The sequence below is a fragment of the Colletotrichum gloeosporioides genome (genome assembly GCF_011800055.1).
Source record: "Colletotrichum gloeosporioides strain Lc1 chromosome Unknown consensus_13, whole genome shotgun sequence".
NCBI lineage: Eukaryota > Fungi > Ascomycota > Sordariomycetes > Glomerellales > Glomerellaceae > Colletotrichum > Colletotrichum gloeosporioides.
Genome location: NW_025544658.1, coordinates 538,870 through 557,490, shown reverse-complemented (window position 1 = coordinate 557,490; position 18,621 = coordinate 538,870). Strand labels below are relative to the sequence as shown.

The 18,621-nt window shown below is 54.4% G+C and overlaps 5 protein-coding genes across 5 annotated transcripts; 3 read left to right on the top strand and 2 right to left on the bottom strand.

Annotated features, from left to right (window-relative positions):
• Positions 1-213: 213 nt before the first annotated feature.
• Positions 214-2,117, top strand: GCG54_00002574 (Manganese transporter SMF1; the record flags this gene model as incomplete). Its single annotated transcript, XM_045402663.1, has 3 exons — positions 214-649; positions 703-1,216; positions 1,265-2,117. Coding segments are annotated over 3 exons (1,803 nt in total), but the record flags the coding sequence as incomplete, so codon positions are not given.
• A 578-nt stretch (positions 2,118-2,695) lies between these two features.
• GCG54_00002573 (Adenosine deaminase 2) lies at positions 2,696-4,861 on the bottom strand (the record flags this gene model as incomplete). Its single annotated transcript, XM_045402662.1, has 4 exons — positions 2,696-2,933; positions 2,986-3,370; positions 3,420-3,790; positions 3,843-4,861. 4 exons carry the CDS (start codon positions 4,859-4,861, stop codon positions 2,696-2,698), a joined length of 2,013 nt encoding a protein of 670 aa, XP_045269280.1.
• A 2,863-nt stretch (positions 4,862-7,724) lies between these two features.
• On the top strand, positions 7,725-8,867 carry GCG54_00002572 (Quercetin 2 3-dioxygenase; the record flags this gene model as incomplete). Its single annotated transcript, XM_045402661.1, has 1 exon — positions 7,725-8,867. The coding sequence occupies one exon, from the start codon at positions 7,725-7,727 to the stop codon at positions 8,865-8,867; it is 1,143 nt and encodes a 380-aa protein (XP_045269279.1).
• Positions 8,868-12,403: 3,536 nt separating this feature from the next.
• GCG54_00002571 (Alpha-ketoglutarate-dependent dioxygenase abh1) lies at positions 12,404-13,486 on the bottom strand (the record flags this gene model as incomplete). Its single annotated transcript, XM_045402660.1, has 2 exons — positions 12,404-13,167; positions 13,213-13,486. 2 exons carry the CDS (start codon positions 13,484-13,486, stop codon positions 12,404-12,406), a joined length of 1,038 nt encoding a protein of 345 aa, XP_045269278.1.
• An 832-nt stretch (positions 13,487-14,318) lies between these two features.
• On the top strand, positions 14,319-15,488 carry GCG54_00002570 (Cyclin-dependent kinase 1; the record flags this gene model as incomplete). Its single annotated transcript, XM_045402659.1, has 3 exons — positions 14,319-14,355; positions 14,467-15,142; positions 15,221-15,488. 3 exons carry the CDS (start codon positions 14,319-14,321, stop codon positions 15,486-15,488), a joined length of 981 nt encoding a protein of 326 aa, XP_045269277.1.
• Between the last annotated feature and the right edge of the window lie 3,133 nt (positions 15,489-18,621).

Below are 18,621 nucleotides of genomic sequence, written 5' to 3'. Positions count from 1 at the left end.
CTTCCGCCTGGATCGGCCGGCTTTTGTCTCCCTTTCTTTTTTCCGTTTTGTCTCTTCCTTGATGTTGCCGAGGGGCATCTAACGCCGTACGCTCGCTGCTGCCCATGTTGACTGTGAGTCTTGCAGAATTAACACCTCGGGCCCTCTCGACGGAACTGATGTTCGACAGCTTCGAGAATCCGCACGTCTGATATCGTTGCTGCCCGGAATACGATGACGCCTGCCTGGCTGGAAGAGCCCCAACATGGGAGCAACTCGCGCAGGAGCAGCGCGAACCCCTTCACAGCGGACTACACCATCGATCAGACCCTGCATGGGCTGTCACATACGGATCGTCGCCGCTCGAGTTCACACACTGACCGTCGCCGCTCGAGGCGGCTGACGATAGAGATTCCTCCAGACTTTGTCCGCCTTAATACCATTCCCGCAACGCCGGGGCCGTCGGAGAGCACGTTCAAGCTCGACACGCCGATAGGCAAGGAGTCGAGGATAGACTTTGAGCCAGTGGCCCTCCTGTCGGGCCCCACGCTTCCTTTGCCAAGTCACTCCTACAACAAGAAGAGGCCGGGTTGGTTCAATCGCAGGTGGAGCGACCTCGTCGTGTTTGGCAAGTTCGTTGGGCCAGGGTTCATGATTGCCGTCACATACAGTATGTTGCTTGAAAGAATCACGGAACTCAGCCGAGCTTACAATCCACCACAGTTGATCCCGGAAACTACGCAACCGACATCTCAGCCGGAGCATCCTACCACTTTGATCTCTTGTTCATCGTCCTTGTGAGCAACCTCATCGCCATCTTTCTCCAGAGTCTCGCCATCAAACTCGGCACAATCACCGGTCTTGATCTGGCCACCGCTAGCCGTGTGTTTCTCCCGAGATGGATGAACATCATCGTCTATGCCCTCGCCGAGATCGGCATCATCGCGACGGATATGGCGGTGGTCATCGGTACCGCCACCGCGTTGCATCTCCTCATTCCAAAGCTACCGCTCCTCGCCTGCGTTATCCTGACGCTCCTAGACGTCGTGTTTATCGTGATATTCTACCGCCCAGACGGCTCCATGCGCGGCCTTCGGCTCTTTGAGATTGGCGTCTGTTTCTTGGTCCTAGGCGTCGTCGTCTGTTTCTGCATTCAGCTCTCGCTCATCCAAAACACCACCGTTGGACAGGTCTTCCGCGGCTACCTTCCTTCTGGCTCCATCATCCAGACTCAGGGGTGAGAACTATCGCACATATTACGCTCTTCCTTTACTAACATGGCCAGATTATACCAATCCTGCGGCATCCTCGGTGCAACAGTCATGCCACACAGCTTGCACCTAGGCTCCGGCGTCGTCCAGTCCCGCCTCAAAGACTTTGACATGAAAGAAGGCAACCTCCAGGAACTCCCCCGCTCCGATACGATGACGACCGTCGACAGCGTCCAAAAGGTCTTCTACTTCCCCTCCATGGCCGCGATCAAGCACTGCATGAAGTTCTCCATCGCCGAAATCACCTTCTCGCTCTTCACGTTCGCCCTGTTCGTCAACTCGGCCATCCTCATCGTGGCGGGCGCCTCCCTCTACCAGGGCCAGACGAGCCTCGCCTCGGACATCTTCGGCATGCACGACCTCCTCGCGAACAGCATCTCCTCCGCCGCGGGCGTCATCTTCGCCTTCGCGCTGCTGCTCTCGGGCGTCTCCGCGGGCCTGGTGTGCACGATCGCCGGCCAGCTCGTCAGCGAGGGCGCGCTCAACTGGCGCATGAAGCCCTGGCTGCGGCGCCTCGTCACGCGCGTCATCAGCGTCACGCCCGCGGCCGTGATCTGCGCCCTGGCCGGCCAGCAGGGACTGAGCAGAGCGCTAAACGGCACGCAGGTGGTGCTGGGCACCGTGCTGCCCGTCATCACGGCGCCGCTCATCTACTTTACGAGCTTCAACAAGTACATGACGGTCGTCCCCGGCGCGGCGAGCTACGGCAGCGATACCGGCGTCGTGCCGGCGAGGAGGTTCAGCACCGTGGGCGTGAAGATGGCGAACTCGTGGTACGTCAGCGTCGTTGCGGTTGCGATTTGGCTGGTGATTACGGTGATGGTCGTGTCGAATCTGGTCATGTTGGGTTTGAATGCCAATAGCGAGGGTTTGTAGGTGTATGATTAACGATGTTATGACTCGGGTCTTGGGTTGAGGACTACGGTATATAGTATTCCACGGGCGATGGCTGAGTGATGGTTGTAGATAATACCAAGGAGCAAGCTGCTGTTGCAATTCACGATAGGAAGATACTAGCTGTGCCTGCAGGTGAAGATGGAATCCTGGTTAGACAAGTTTCACCACGCTAGTGACTCTCGTCTAGGTGAAAAGGAGTCGAAATGATTGCACGTTATACTTCTACACATGCAAGACCGCGACAGTCGGAGTGAGCCTGGTAGTGACTTCAACTTTCTGCCTCAACTGCGGCTTGTGTCAGAAGGGTAGGGATCGGTCCTTCGAGAGTGTGGAACTGCCTTTTCCGGTGGTACCTTACAGCCTCAACACTTCTTACACTTAACAGAAAGAAAAGTACCTCGCATGAATCACAAAGTACCAGTACCCTCGGCAAATGAAAACGCCCTCTTTTCTTTTTCATAAACATCGTCAAAAGTCGTCTCATCAAGTCCCAGGCTTGACGCTTGGTATCTCTAAATGTTGAAAGCAAAGAAACAGTAGAGCATATCTCAAGCCGACGCTTTCAGCTTTTCCTCCTTGGGCTCGACGGGATCGCTCCCGTGCGTCGTGATAATCCAGTCGAGGAACGCGTCCCACAGCTTCTTCCACTCCTCGGTCACCGCCGCGCGCTCGTGCTTGTCCATGCAAGAGTGCTCCAGGCTCCACTCGATGAGCTGCCTCCAGCCATGCAGCGTCATGTCCGTCTTTCCCACCATGGCCTGGTAGAAATCATGCGAGAGGCTCGATCTGTGATGTTGTCAGTTGAATGTCTTCTGAGCTTGTCGACGGGACTAAATACCTGAATATTGTTCCGTTGTCCGAGTTCAAAGTGCAATGCACGTTGTTCGCGAGGAGGTTGTACATGGCATGCCCCGAGATCCTCGGCGTCAGGCCAAGCTCCTCGTTTGAGATCGGGCACAACTCGAGGCAGACGCCCCTCTTCTTCATATGTTCCATAATGTAAGGATGTCTGGCCAGGGAGAACCCGTGGCCGATGCGCTTAGAGCCGAGCAAGAGCGCGTCCACGAGGTTGCCGTCGGTATCGTTGCCAATATCGAGCGTCTCTCCGCAGTGGAAGAGGAAGGGGATGTCGATGTCTCCGCAGTCCTTTTTGAACTCGAGGAACTCGGGGATAAAGTCCTTGAGAGGCCGTCCCTTTGACTCTTCACCAACCAAATCGAACCCTGCTTCGTCAGTATCGAGTGCTTGTCAACATACGAGTTGCAGACTTACCGGCCACCCACTCAGGCCACATCTTTTTGAATTTCAGACACTCTGCCAGCGCGGCTCTAACCAGCGTGTTACTCAAAGACCGAGGCGTACAGTAGATGATCTTCATGCCGCCAAAATACTTGTCATTGCCGGCCTGGAACTTGCGGTACTCATCAATGATGAGCTTCATGATGCCCTCGTTATCGATTTGCTCTGTGCCGTCGTCGGTCCACAGGTTGTTCGCCGCCATGAAATTTGGGCGAATCTCTGCATACTGAATTTTATCACGGACAAAGTCCTCGAGGAGGGCTTTGGTGTATTTACGATAGGCAGTTTCGTAGTTGAACAGCCCCTTCATCATCTGGGTGCGGGTGTTGAACTTGTCCCATGCCCTGCTCACTCCTGTTAGCATCATCAACCCCCCACAGATGTGGGTGTAATTACCCCTGAACCGTTTGAAGATGGCCATGCGCTTCTTCTTCATGGAAAACCACTTTACTCTCGAGCCACTTCTGGGCATCGCGGCCATGGAGCCTTGGAAATTCACTGAGGAACTGCGAGTACTTGTACCACAGTCGGTTCTTGCTATCCGGGCAGACATATTCAGGAGAGAAAATATCGCCTAGTTTCTCTTTTGAGGGCGCGATGATGGAAAACTGAATTTTGCAGCGGTCGAGGGCGTCGTCGTCCTTGGCATCATCATCTTCATCTTCAGCGGGCGGCGCCAAGGAAATGTCGCTGCTTATGAACATGCGGTCCATGTCCTTGGCGTAGTCCAAGAGGACCGAGGGTTCTAGGCAAGAATTGAAATGAATATGGAGATGTGCTCCCTTTGGCATCGCGCATGCGACCTCGAACAACTTGGTCTTTTTGATCTGGTCCACGTTGGAAAGAAAGTGGTCGGCCGGGAATCGGGGATGTTTCTGGCCCCCCCACCCCAGCCTTGCGTCAGCCGCGTCATATGTATCGCGCTGGTCGTCTGCCTTGAGCTTCTGGATGATGGCATTCGCATCTCGCTCCTTGAGCGAGGCCTGGACGGTGGCTTTGAAGTCAAATGAGAGGGTGGCCTCGCGACGCTGGATCTCGTCCCTCTGGCGCATATACTCGTCGACGTTCATCTCGGCAGCGGCGGCGGAGGAGGCGGCTCTCGTCCTCGGGCGGGGCTGCTGATCGAGGACGGTGATCCGGCGACCCTTCTGGCCGTGGCCGACGTGGCCGTTGCCGGTGCCGTCGATGACTCTATCATGGGCATCAATCATTTCCTGGGCCATGCTCATGTCTGCTTGATGACTGGGCAGGATGTCGGGTGTGAGTGCGGATTGGTGGCGACGGCGGTGGTTGGAGAGTTTCTTCTGTAAACGTTTAGAGGAGTGTCGTGTGAGTGTGGTGCTGTCCCTTCTACCCTGAGCATCTTTTTCGCCAGGCGCATCGTCCTTTTCAATGTTTGAGCATAGGCTCCCCATTAATTTTGATGAAGGTCGAAAATAAACTTGATGAAAGCTCTTTATGAGGTCTCTTGAGTGAGCGGTATCAGGGCGGCGGTAACGATCACCAAAGCGCTTTGTCGCAATGAATGAAGCCTTTAATTGTCTCTGTGTCGCACATGGGCTACGGTCGCAGGGCAATGCCTTCAATTATCTCTTTTGCTTGTCCCCTGTCTTTACCCTCATGGTAAGTACAGTAAGTGGAAAAAGAGTGAGTCGCTAGTCTTGATGGTCAAAGAAACGGCGCAACGGAGTGAGTAGGGCAAGGCAGTGAATGAGGTGGAGGGAGAAAGGTACAGTGAATTGGAAAAGTACCTAACGAAGGAGAAATGAGTACACGTTGGAGAGGTCTGCAGCTGGTCAGCCAAGCTAAAGCGCGCGCCTTAAAATTGGCAGTAACTGAAGCCAACATCAGCCAACTGATGGAACTTCTGAGGCAACCGCAGCCCGGCCCAATGACTAGGTCCTGTTGTCTCTTCGCAAAGCAGGTGAGGTAGAACCGTAGGCAGGCTCGTCGTTTGCAGGCCGTTCGGGGCTGGAAAGAGCTGCGGTGGGACTGAAAGTGAGCAGGCTGGGGAGCCGGCAGGAGGAGGGGCTACTGCCTGGTACTAAGCGCCTATTACCCCATATGGTCTAGCGTCGATTACATAAATTAGGCGCAGCCATTGGGCTGATAGTAAGGCTTTTCTCATTCGCTCTGTCTATCCCATGTCACAAGTGTCACTCGCCGGTACTAGGTAGGGCAAAGAGAGGGAGGCATTTCAATCGCTGGCCAATGCCAGTCATCACTTTTCTTGGCATTTCGTTGCATCGCCAAAGCGACACGTGACTATCTTATCTCACCTTCCCCGGCAAACGCTTCTACGACTTGACGTTTGCGGCTTCATCTGACAGCTATTTTGAGCCCGTTTGGATATGCAATAGGCTTTTTGTTTCGTATATCAGCAAACAACAAACCGCAAAGCCCAAACCGGCGTCGCCGTTTTGCCAGCTCTCTCCCTGCCGCATGAGTCCTCAAAGGTCTCGTGTCATCCACGGCCACACTCACTCGCTTCATCGCCGCCATGCCATGACCACAACTCGCAGGGCCCAGTCCGGAGACCAAGCCATCTGCCAGGGGCTTTCCACATGGCAGCCACAATGAGGCTCTGTACAGATACCCGGGGTACAGATCGTTCCCAGGAAACTGGAAAGTCTTCAACGCACCCCTGCTAGGCCGTCTCGACCGGTCAATCGGGTTTCAAGCGGCCTCATCGAATACACTACCAGGCAGCAAGGCTCATGGCCGCGCTAGAAGCATGGCTATTGGGTAGGTCCATCTCGGTACGGCCACAGCCACCGGACGGTCTCGACTTCATCAAACGCATCTATCAGAGAGGCCGCATCGTATTTGACACAGGCGGCCCCACGACTTCTTGCTACGTGACTGGAGTGAGAAAACACCACTTGTATGCGCAGCCACAAAACCAGGCTCATGATGGATTCCGCTAGCCAGCCTAGTTCATGAGGTCCGAGAGGTGTTTTGCGTCGCGTGGTCGCTTTCTGAGGAAGAAGTGAAGGAAGTGAGAACCAGTCATACCGAATCCTTCAACAGGGCGCAGAGCAGCGTCTAGCATCGACTTTCCACGCGGTTGATCATGGGCGCATTCATCGCCATGATCACCATAAACGGCCGTTGAAGTGGAGGTGAGAATCACAATTCCCATCAAGGTTCGCCTTTTCGCACTTGAGATATCTCGAGAAGCCACCGGTAGGGCATGACGATCCATCGTCTAGTGATGAGCCACGAGCTAAGAGGGAGCTTTTGTGAGGTTTCCATCAGTCCTGCCTGCTGACCAGAGTTGTCTACTTTGCGCCGCAGAGATGCAGCTACACCAAAGCCTCAGTCCATAAGGGGTTTCTACTTTGCCTTCCTCGATGGTATGATGGTGTCTGTAATCATCAACGGATGTTGTACCGATTGAGAAGGTCATTCTATGTGATTGCAGTTGCTGATGCTGAGAGATGCATCGGGTGGAAGTGTGACGCAGGGGTCACCACGACCTTCCTTATATCGAACATCAACAGCCGATTCCGCGCTCGGCGCTTGCGACCGCCGATAGGACGAGGCGAAAATCCAACCATTCAATTCATGGACGATTCATCGCTGTGGCAGCAGACCCGGAATTTCCGGTGTGGATCCAGCAAAGGAGGGCATCAATAACACGAATGACTGGGAAGTCCGGGATTTCCGCCGCAGCGTACGTCAACCGAGTGGAAACCAACTCCTTCTCATCACCATGATGTGCCGTCCTACAGACAACATCCCTTCCAGAATGGGGTTCCATTCGGTCTGAACTTCGGCCCTTATTCGCCGCGGCGATCTTCAGCTCATCTATGCCCTGGTTCACGTCATGCTAGATTCCCGTCACCCCTGTGATCTCTATCTTCAGAATGGGACGAACAGCGGGCCGATGGCTACGAAACGGGACCGTTTTGGTGGGCAAGGGAAGGCTTTGCATCAAGAAACATGTTAGTCAGCGGGGCCTTGGAAGGGAACAGACGCGGTCTCGACGTCCGCGACGGCCTTGAGCGTGGAAACAAGCAATATCTGCTGCCAGGGTTGCACTCGACGGGCGCCTCCTTTCGTTATGGAGCTGGGAAGAAACGGCTCGGACTCCGAGCGAATTGTGTATTGTCCGGCCACATCCCGTGGCAGTTCGTTTTCCCCTTTATAAGCCCTCTCGTCCGCGATTCGGGTGCTTGTGAGATCCTCAACCTCAGTCGTCGTCGATCCATTCTCTCGCTCAAAGTCTCTCGCTAACCGTTCGAACCCACCCGAGTCTGAGTCCAAAACGCCAACATGAAGTTCATCGCGACCCTCGCCGCTGGCCTCCCCCTTGTGGCGGCAGCTCCCCAGGGCCCCTTTGCCAAGGCCAACAGCACGTCCAAGGACCTCGTGCTCGACCAAGCCCCCAACACTTCTCAGCCCTACGTCCTCCGCAAGGGTGCTGGCCGCGCCGTCTCGGTTGGCGACCAGGTCTACCGCTTCTCCGTCACCGGCAATGCCTCCGCGGGCGCCTTCACTCTGATGCAGACCAACGCCCCTGGCTCGACCGAGCTGGGCGTTCTTCCTCACATCCACAAGGCGCACTACGAGAACTTCTACTGTTCCAAGGGCCAATTCCAGCTCTGGGCCAAGACCAACTCGTCCGGAGAGCAGGCCCGCCTCCTGACCCCGGGCGACTACGGCGCGGTGCCCCACAACACCATCCACACGTTCCAGATCACCGACCCGGACACCCAGCTCACGGGCGTCATCCAGCCCGGCGGCTTCGAGGAGCTCTTCGTCGCCATCGCCAACTCCGAGTTCAACTCCTCCACCGGCTCCGAGTTCGTCCCCGCCACCTCCAACAGCTCTGCCGGCTCCAACCCCGACCTCATCTCCGCCCTCGAGGCCTTTGACGTCTACGCGCAGCTGGACTACAGCCCCCGTCGAGACCTGGTGAACGGCACCGCCGGCGGGGCGTCGACCTGGCACACCGCTGCCAACGAGCTGGCTGCCGACGCCGTCACGCCCAACTTCATCGCCAAGAACCGTGGGCCCAAGTACCTTAACGCCGACGGCGGCATCTACCACCTCATCGCCCCCTTCGCTACCGGCAACCAGACCGCCGGCAACTTCACCATGGGCACCGCAACCATCAGCCCCCGGCTCTCGAACCAGACCGCCACCGAGGCGAACCTGAAGCAGCCCGTCGCCTTTCAGCTCGAGGAGGGTGCCCTGGTCGTCGGCGTCGAGGGCTACGACCCCGTCACCCTGATCCAGGGCGACGTCGTCTTCGTCCCCGCCAGCACGCCCTTCACCTACTACGCCTCGGCTGCCTTCACCAAGTTCCTCTACGTCAGCGGTGGCGGTGACGGCTTCGACTACGAGCTTCTCCAGAACGCCATCCCCTGGGAGTACGCCACCTACCCCATCTACGCCGGTCTGACTGTCCAGTAGATGGTCGGTGAGGAGGCAGGCCGTGATCCTTCCCGAGATGTGTTTTTTCTACTTTCATGTACAAAGTTCATCTATTGTTGATACCCTCGGGATGAGCACCCGACAAGCCGCATGAGGCCCTTGGCTTGGTGCAAGGGTACCGTATGCATATTCTAGATTCAATCCACATGAGGCCGTTTTCGTGGCGGTACCGTATGTACACGATGATCCCTGTTCCGTTCAGAAGCTAGTGACACCGCCCCCTTGTAGACTCGTGATGTTTGTTCTGTGGTGTTTTGGGCGACGGGTGTCTTCCAAGGTACCGTCGTTGACGCCCGATTCGTGTTCAGCTAGGATTTCTATGATGGTGGAGAAGCTAAGGTGCCATTGATGAGCATCACGACCAACGCGGGGGCGTGTTGGGCTCCTGGTTGACCCATCGAAAACCAAGGCTGATTTCTCAACTTTAGGATTATCGGTATGCCTTGATCCGTTTAAAACCCAGTGATCCTTGAATTTTCTTTTGGAGCTTAATCGGATTTCCATGAAATTGAACTTGGTCGGGCTTCGGGGCTTCAAGCAAGGCAGATCGACTGCACGAATCCATTATCACGAAACGAGGTTTCCCCTGGCTTCCAGTTTCAAACCATCCGACACGGGCATGTCATGGATACGAAATATCCATCTGATAATTTCTGAGTGGAACAGATCGATCTTTCCATGTGCTGGTTGCCCTCCCCGCAACGGGGCCAGAAAAGGGGCTTGGGTGAGGCGCAGTACGAACCAAAAGGCCCTACTCATCAACTCAACTATACTCAGTGCGACTAGACCCAGGCAGAAGCTCTTTCACCGGCAAACAAGATTGAGAAAACGGCCCTGACATGGAATTTCATTATGCAAGCGACACTGTTGATTGACATCGCCACGGATGGTTTTGGTTTGTGGTGGTGTTGAGACCTGATCATCTTACCACAAGTGAGCCATGGGATTTGCATCGAACCACCCCCCGCGTGTTCTCTCCAGTCGACCGGAATAGTTACATTTCATTTGAGTTGTTCGAGCCGGGCGATCGGAGACTTTCGACTTCGATATATTTCTTCCGGGCTTTAGTGTAGAGGCTAGGGTTCATGTGCGAGCAATCATGGATTATGGAGGGGCGATGTAGCCATCCCAGAAAACGAAGACGTCGACGGCCACGAGACCAAACTCAAGTGTAAATTGGGTGAAAGCGTATGGCCAGCTACATGTGCGATACATGAGATAGCTGGGAATGACCTCGTGCCCGTCTCAGTCTCACCCAGCGAACAGCCCAACATCGAAGGGAGGACTACAGATTTATTGCGAGGTTTTCCTGCTTCTCTACAAGCACATGGCTTAGCACAACATGCATGCCAGCGGCGCAGCCGTACATTCAAGCCCGATATGCAGGCTAGCATTCTCAGCCGTCCATGGTCCATTTGCGCCAGTCATAGGCAAAGCCAAACCGTTCATTTACAAATGGCACATGGTACTCAGATAACACAGCTAAATTCAAGCTGAAATCATCCATATTGGTACTGCGGCGCGGTTATAGGCAGTCTGTGGGTTATCAACCTGATGTCTCTGTAATAACGTGTGTGATTTCTCTGTAAACACGAGAGTAAAATTCTGAGACGTATGGAGCACTAAGGCGGCACGGCGCTGGAGAGTACAATTCTCATGTGATAATATGACAAGCAATAGCTATTGATTAGCCACTCTATCTCTCTACTGCTGGTTGTCGAATTTGGACAATACTTGAAGCAAATGCAGTTGAGCGCTGGGGAAACTTTTGGCATACTGAGCCGTCGAATACTGGTTGTTTGCAGCGCAAGTCTTGTGTCTTCGAACCACGAGCCTCTGAACGTGAGGCGAAAAGATTTCCGGGGAGTTCTCGATATCCCTTGAGAAGGACGGCAAGGTGGATGCCCAAAGCAATACTGATGGTGTCCATATAAGGGAGAATTGATATACCTGCCCATTGAGTAAGAAGCGTTCGCCTGGATAGCAAATACCTTTCAAATTGAAAGAAACTGTACATTTTGACGAATTTATCTGGAATCTCATGTATACCGTAAATCAGGTAGAGGCGAATCGGCAAGCTCAGGCCCCTTTCCCAAGTCGTCAAACGCCTTGTCGAATGCCACAAGCCTCCCCGCCGAGGTCGACGTCCAAATGAATTCATCTACGCGCGCAAGATTGATTTCTCGTGAACAACCTAATTGTATTTTATAATATGGGGGGAAACATCGATGATGCCAAGAGAACCTGGTGAGGTTGTTGATCAGAAGTTCGCGGTTTACGGGATATAGGCGTTGAGCATCATTGAGGCACGTGTGTAGCTACCTGCCGGTTACGCCTAGAATATTCACACGATTATCGTAAGTGCAGTGCTATCTGCTTCATAGAACACTGAGAAGCGACGAGCTTACTTTATTTACAAAGTAGGTGTCGGAATTGGTCGTGGTGTGGGCGTGAGGCGTCGAGAGGAAGGCACGCTGGGTTGCTGGGCGTCAGTATAAATCAACACATATCTCACGAAGAAACCACAAAAGTTTTATTCACCCATAGGCACTTCAAGAACAGGACATCTACACTCACGATGAATTGCCTCATCTCCTTTGCCCTTTCGTGGCTTCACCCGAGGTTGGGGTGTGGGGCCCAAGGGGCGAGGCATCACGAGGCAAGGTCGAGTCGCTTCACCTTTGTCGGTCACCTCAGGCAACAGCACCACCGCGTCGAGAAGAACGCGGCATACTCACCTTACAGCAGCAAACACACACACGGCCTGTATCAAGAGGTCCAGAACCAAGTCTTTCGTCACCGGGCAAGGGACGCCTTGCCCGGTGGCGGAATGGTATGAGGTCTAGGATCAAGGAGGGTGGTGTGAAGGATAAGGGTTCGAGCCTACTCGACGACAGGCAAAAATTACCGATCGACCGACCGATACCGAGCGAGAAAATTCCCAGCATGTGCACCAGAGATTAGCCCACACCGGTGGGTGAACTCTTTTGACCCTTAGCTTCTATTTTTTGTTCTCTATTCAGTTGTTACTATTACGTCTTGCTGTCTGACTTGTGTACTGTCTATATATTTCTGTTCTGAGACATCCTGTAATCCAGTTAGTGTGAAAGGTCCTTCCTTCCTTCCGCCCGACTGACTGAGTGTTGAACGATTATCTATATTGCTTGCCCTTGCCCGGCGTGTAGCGATGTCAACTGACTGAGCGTCTCACGATGCAGAAGCCACACTCTTAGACAAATCTCGTCTCACATTAGATATCGTCGTTTGCCCATCGCAGACATATGGCGCGACGATTCCTGCCGGAACTGATATCTTTCGCTTGATCGCCCTGACAGGAAGCCCATGGAGGCATAACACCGACAACAATATCATGGAAACATTGTCGCATGAAGCACACAAAGTACACAGAACATGATGAGATGCAGTTTCTATGCCCAGATTCGTGGCAATGTCTATATGGTATCTTACAGGGACGAGAAATCCAACGCTCGTAAATTCATCGTCTATGCCACCTATCAGTCCCTCATTTGCCTCACGTTCAAGTTTATCCTCTTGTTCTGCATCCAACCCTTCCAGCCTTCATACTTGCCATCCTCTGAGGGCCAGTCGGCGAGGTAGTCCGGACACGTCCCCTTGAGCACCTTGGGTACACCATGCCATGCGAAGCGCGAGTCCTTGGTCATGTAAATCGCGTCGCCAGAGCGTAACCGCAGGAGCAAGTACTCCTTGCCAGTAGCCTTGGCTTCTTCCGAGATATTGTCTGGATCGTTTGGTGCAATCATGAAGAGCCCGTCGCAGCCAAAGCTGAGGCTTACCAGACCCTTGTCGACCTCTTCGCTGACGTCGCGGTGCATCATCATAGTGTCCCCTGGGGTGTAGAAGTTGACGATGGCGGCTTGTGCCAGCGTTTCGGGAAATAGGGCTTCGAGGAACTGAGCAATGTCGGACGGGAACTGAGGTGGGAGGTCTTCTGGGTATATGCGGTTCGTCCAGTCGTACTGTCCGCCGAGAGTGACCCAGTGCAGGCGACGCTCCATTACCTGCTTGATGGATAGGGATTTGTGGACCGAGGCGTCTTTGGGGGTAAACAGTGGTGTCTGATCTGGCGGATATGAGAAGAAAGATTCTGGAGACCCATCAGATGCCTTGGGATAAGGCATGTCGTAGTGGAGGTGAAGGTTGGTCTGATGTGTTGGGACACTGAGATCACGGTTGATCATGAGAGAAAGGAGAGTCTTTTGAATTTCGGGAGGGACGAGATTCGGAACGACAATAAGACCTAAACTAATCAGCCAAGAAGAATATTGTAAGCAACTATACATACCTGGTAGAAGTGGGTGGTAGAGTAGGGGAACTTCTTGAAGCATTGATGCGTCGACTGCGTTCGGACTTATGTGAGAAAAGGCGGCCTTGAGTTGATCGACTGAAATCTTTCCGGCGACGCAGAATTTCTCAGCTTGCTCTGGTGATCTCGGATCATCAAGAGCATCTCCGTTGATGAGATCCTTCTGGTCTGCCCTCGAGTATCCCTTCCACTTTGCCCGCATCGCCTCGGAAGGCTGCTCATGAGCGTCGAGCTCAACGATTTCGGCTGTCATGGTGGGTCGGTGATTCAATGTGTCCGGGGGTGGATAATTGATACAAAAGTTGCCAGTATGGAGTGTCGTGTTATTGAGTCAGCATCTCCATCAGGAAATAATTCTGTATGTTTGTTTTGCTGCTCTCCCCGGCCGTCGCATCGTACGTTGCCTCACTGAAACTGCGGGACAAACTCGGTCGAGTGAGTCGTCGGACCCCACCAACCATCGCGGCAGCGATCTTATCGATAACGCACACCCGTGCGATAAGGCTGCTATCGATAAGAATAGCGGGGGCAGGCGACCGGGGCACCCACGCCACGGGTGAACGCGACCCTGCTGTCAGAGGCCTTGGTTGGGTGAGATCAGATCGCGCCTTGTTTTTCTTCATTGCTAGTAAACAACGACAACGAAGTGCAATTTTAGCACCACAAAACATCGACCAATCCGCCCCCGACGACGCCCTTCCCGCCCGGCCCTGCGAACCTCGTCACCGACAAATACCTCTCGTCGACCGACCGATTCCCATGGAGATTTTTCTCTCGTAGCGGCTTCCCGTATCTCGACTTCCGGCCTGTGTGTCTTTTTTTTTTCTGTTCCCTTTGCGTTGCCCCCCGTCGTCCCAAAACGGATCCTCTCTCACACAGCTCTGCCCCTCGTTCGGCCCAGACCCTGAGGTGACTTGCGGATCTCCACGACCAAAACCCCCCGCCACAAAACATCGCCCCCCGACTCTGACAACTGCCTCCGACGCTTCCTCGAGCGGTGAATACGAATTGCGTCAAGAATTGTTCTTTCATTCTTTCTCAAATCTCTTTGACCACTGCTTCGATATACCCGCTGCACCGCCACCATGGAGAACTACCAGAAGCTCGAGAAGATCGGTGAAGGTAGGCTGCAAATCCAACCCTCGCCCTGGGACCGCTGCTCCTGCGCACAATGACGCAAGCATCGTCCATTGCATCCCGCAGCCCCAAGCTGACTCTCCTCTTTCTCCTCAGGCACCTACGGTGTCGTCTACAAGGCCCGAGACCTGCTCAATGGCGGGCGCATTGTGGCCCTGAAGAAGATTCGCCTGGAAGCCGAGGACGAGGGTGTCCCTTCCACCGCCATCCGCGAGATCTCCCTCCTCAAGGAGATGCGCGACCCCAACATCGTCCAGCTCTTCAACATCGTCCACGCCGACGGCCACAAGCTCTACCTCGTCTTCGAGTTCCTCGACCTCGACCTGAAGAAGTACATGGAGTCCCTGCCCGTCAGCGATGGTGGTCGCGGCAAGGCCCTTCCGGAGGGCAGCTCCGAGTCCCTTGCCCGTCTGGGTCTCAACCAGAACGTCATTCAGAAGTTCATGTGGCAGCTCTGCGACGGCGTCCGCTACTGCCACTCTCGACGCATCCTCCACCGCGACCTCAAGCCCCAGAACCTGTTGATCAGTAAAGACGGCGACCTGAAGCTGGCGGATTTCGGTCTCGCGCGCGCCTTCGGTGTCCCCCTGCGCACCTACACCCACGAGGTTGTCACGCTGTGGTACCGCGCCCCGGAGATCTTGCTCGGCGGTCGCCAGTACTCGACGGGCGTCGACATGTGGTCCGTCGGCTGCATCTTTGCCGAGATGTGCACTCGCAAGCCTCTCTTCCCCGGTGACTCTGAGATTGACGAGATCTTCAAGATCTTCCGGTAAGTTTTATCCTCTTTGAAAGAAGAAGCCTCGAATTCTTGTCTCGTACACTCGCTAACGTGTCTTCCTTGTCGCAGCACCCTCGGAACCCCTACCGAGGATGTCTGGCCCGGTGTCACGTCGTACCCCGACTTCAAGAGCTCCTTCCCCAAGTGGATCCGAGATGAGTCCCAGCCTCTGTGCTCGAACCTCGACGCCGAGGGTCTCGAGCTCCTCGAGATGATGCTGGTGTACGACCCGGCCAGCCGCATCTCGGCAAAGGCCGCATGCAACCACCCGTACTTCGAGACCTACCCCGAGCAGCACTCGCGGACCGGCCGCACGAACGGATACTATGGTCACTAGGAGTACCCCATTATCCAGCAGCAGCGCCGGGCCCCCATTCAGGATCGGCACATGGCCTTCTTCTGATGGGACTGTCCACGGCTCTCTGCATACATTGTTTATTCATGTGTTGCCCCTCTCAACCTTCTGTGGGGGCCGGCCTGGGAGACACACATAAGCACAGCAGACTCTTATCCAAACAAAAAGTACCATACTTGCTTTCCTGGATACTTGAGAGTTGGGGGATGTTTTGTTTTTGGGTCACTCGGGCGGTCACCAGCACCAGCAAAACAGGCCTATCATCAGTTGTCGAGGAAGGGAGGCTGGGGCAACCGTTCGTTTCGACCATGCTGGTGAGAGCGCGACGGGAAGCGTTTGTGGCAGTGGCTGCAACGAGCAACAACGACAATACTAACGCGCACACCCCCTACCGAGATTGGCTGATGCCTCGTTGCATTAGAACACAGAACAGTTCACTCACAAGGCTCTTTCGTACCGTGTCATGAAAGATGGATGAGTAACCTCGTCACTCCAGCACATTTGTAGCACGAGCGTCACTCATGTCCTCCCCAGCCATCCCGCCTAACAGCGAGGCAGCCTGATACCTCCTCACCCAAGTCATGTCCCCCGTTCCACGCGAAAAAGAGATTCACCCACTTTCTTTCTCACTCTAATTTCTTTTGTCGTAAATCTTAATGTACGGAGTAAAGATGATGCATACGGTCGGTTTCGGTAGGACAGGTTAATGGGACAAAAAAGACACGTTTGGCATTCTGCCGTTTTTCCGCATTGAAGGCGTCCTTGTCTAATATCTTATTCTCACTTTTGTGTGTTGTGTGAAGAGGATGAAATGATTGACTGTATCAGTACAACCCATCCATATCACAAGGCGAAGATCGTCTCCAGCACTGGGGATGCTTCATGACACCAGATGCTTCCAGGCCCTGCGCCCCGTCCACAAGATGCGCAACATGAGGCTTCTGGGCTCAACCTTACGTCGCCCTGCAGCCGTTTTGCCGATTCATCTGCAACGCCACCTAGTCCGGTCGAAGGAACGTCTTTTTGAGTTTGATTTTTGCCGAAGAGGGCCGACCTTGTTACGCGTTGGACAACGTGGGAGAAGAGGGTTCGTTGCAGCCCAAGGGCCAAGGGAATCACACCACTCTTCGGCGATGAAGATCTATCAGGTGCTAGCTTCCCCGACATGTGGAGGATGAAGATCAGGAGCATGAGCATGAGTGAGAAGGTGGAGGAGGATGGGGGCTCGGCTGGAGCAACTGCCGTGCCCGGTCCGGCGAAACGGTTTCCATTTCCGGGGGAATCAGGCCAGGTACCGAGCATCGGATTTGATTTACATGACTCTCTTCTTTTGGAGTGCGCGGCTTGAATTGTCAGCAGACAGAGCAATGTCATCCAGGGCTCGCTACGTGTGGGAAAATTTGTATGTATGCCTGGAACGGTTGAGAAGAAGGCTTGTCTGATCGGCTCATGGCCTCATCGTCGCTTGCTCATGTGGCCTGACGCGCGCCCTGTTCACGGCACTGGCGCAGATGGCGAGTCGCCCGTCCCCCGGAGCCGTGATGCCCCGTTGGTTAGCACTGCCCAAACGGCTTTCCATGCTGCATGCTTCGTCTTTTTTTTTTTTTCAGGGAACTTTTTTTTGTCATGTTTGTAGATTGGGTTGGGGGCGGCCTTTGGAATGGAGGGAGGGTGTGACTCGGAGAATGGCGACTGCATACGGATACCCTCACGTGAAATCTCAAATTGGGTCTCATACCGCCCCCAAACCCCCAAAGCTGACGGCAGCTTCGGCTTTCCGACGTCCATACCGTCAAAGGTGCGAAGGGGGATAGACGGGGGCCCAGCGACGGATGAGATCGCATCCGCGAGAACGCCCATGAAACGGTTTAGTTCAATCGTCATCTACTCACTCGCACACAAAGGTCTCTCCCCCACATCGCCGTCAGAATTTCAAAAAGGTCCCCATCCCACCGGTTAGACGGAACGTCCAGAGGAAAAAAGAAGAAGAGAGATGGTACCTGTGTGTATGTGTGTGTGTGTGTGTGTGTGTGTGTGTGGGTTGTTCGTTGTGTTTTCCAAATAAACCGAAACATGGGGTCCTTTGCGATTCTTTGAGGTTTGCGTGGGGCCAGTATGTCACCTTTTTGTCTGCCTCATTGTTGTTCCTGCGTTGGTGCGGTGTAAGTAGGTCGGCCAGGCTGCGTTGCTATTCTTGGCATTAAGCCTATGCTCTGTCTCTCACTCGGCAGTCGACTGGTCTACAGTTTGTGTGTGGTTATGTCCTAACCCCGGTCGAGGAGAAGAAGGACCGGCCAGTTCGGGCGATTCGGCCTCGTGGGAGGGTTAGGATCGACGGGATGAACGGCATCCCGTAGGAAAGAAGGTGGACACACTCCGTGTCGGGGGATGGTCCGGCCCAATGGGGCCACCAGACAGTAAAGGCCGCCCCCCCGGCATGTAAATGAGGGCGTTTGTTCTTCTTTCCCTTAAACGGAGATGATTGTAGTTACCTCTCGGGCCGCCGCCGCATGTGTTTTTGCGTTACTTGGCCCGGCACTGGCACACAAAAAGCACAATCACGGGAACCAAAATTGACATCCGCTGGGTTGCATTAGTTGCCACGGTAGGGCTGTTTGCGGACGGACTTGTTGGAGGAATGTTGTGCATTCAGAGCGGTTGGTTGGTTGGAGTAGGTAAGCAAACAAACCACATACACACGTACATACTCCAACAGGGGGCAAGGCACCAACATCGGAATAGGCCAGGGAGGAGGAACTTTTGCACCAACCCTCACTTACGTGGAAGGAGGACGAATAACGTGCGGCGAGGCGCGTGGAGAGAACCGTGGGAGCCAACAACCTCTGGACAAACTGCCTAGTGCCCAGAGAGGAAGGGGGGTCCAGCAAGCAGTCGTCAGTGTCGTCTTTGATGGGCGTGCGAAGCGTCACGTAATAGCGGGCATCAAGGCAGCTTCCGAAAATCGACGGGGCCTGTCCTGTCCCAGGCTTGTGATGTCGAAGCTAGGATCAGGAAGCCTCTCGTCAGACTTTCGTCACGGCTCTCTGGTTGGACTTTTCGGACGGGCGCGTCGTCTTCGTCACGATCTAGAGTTTCACGAGCCTTGACAATCCCC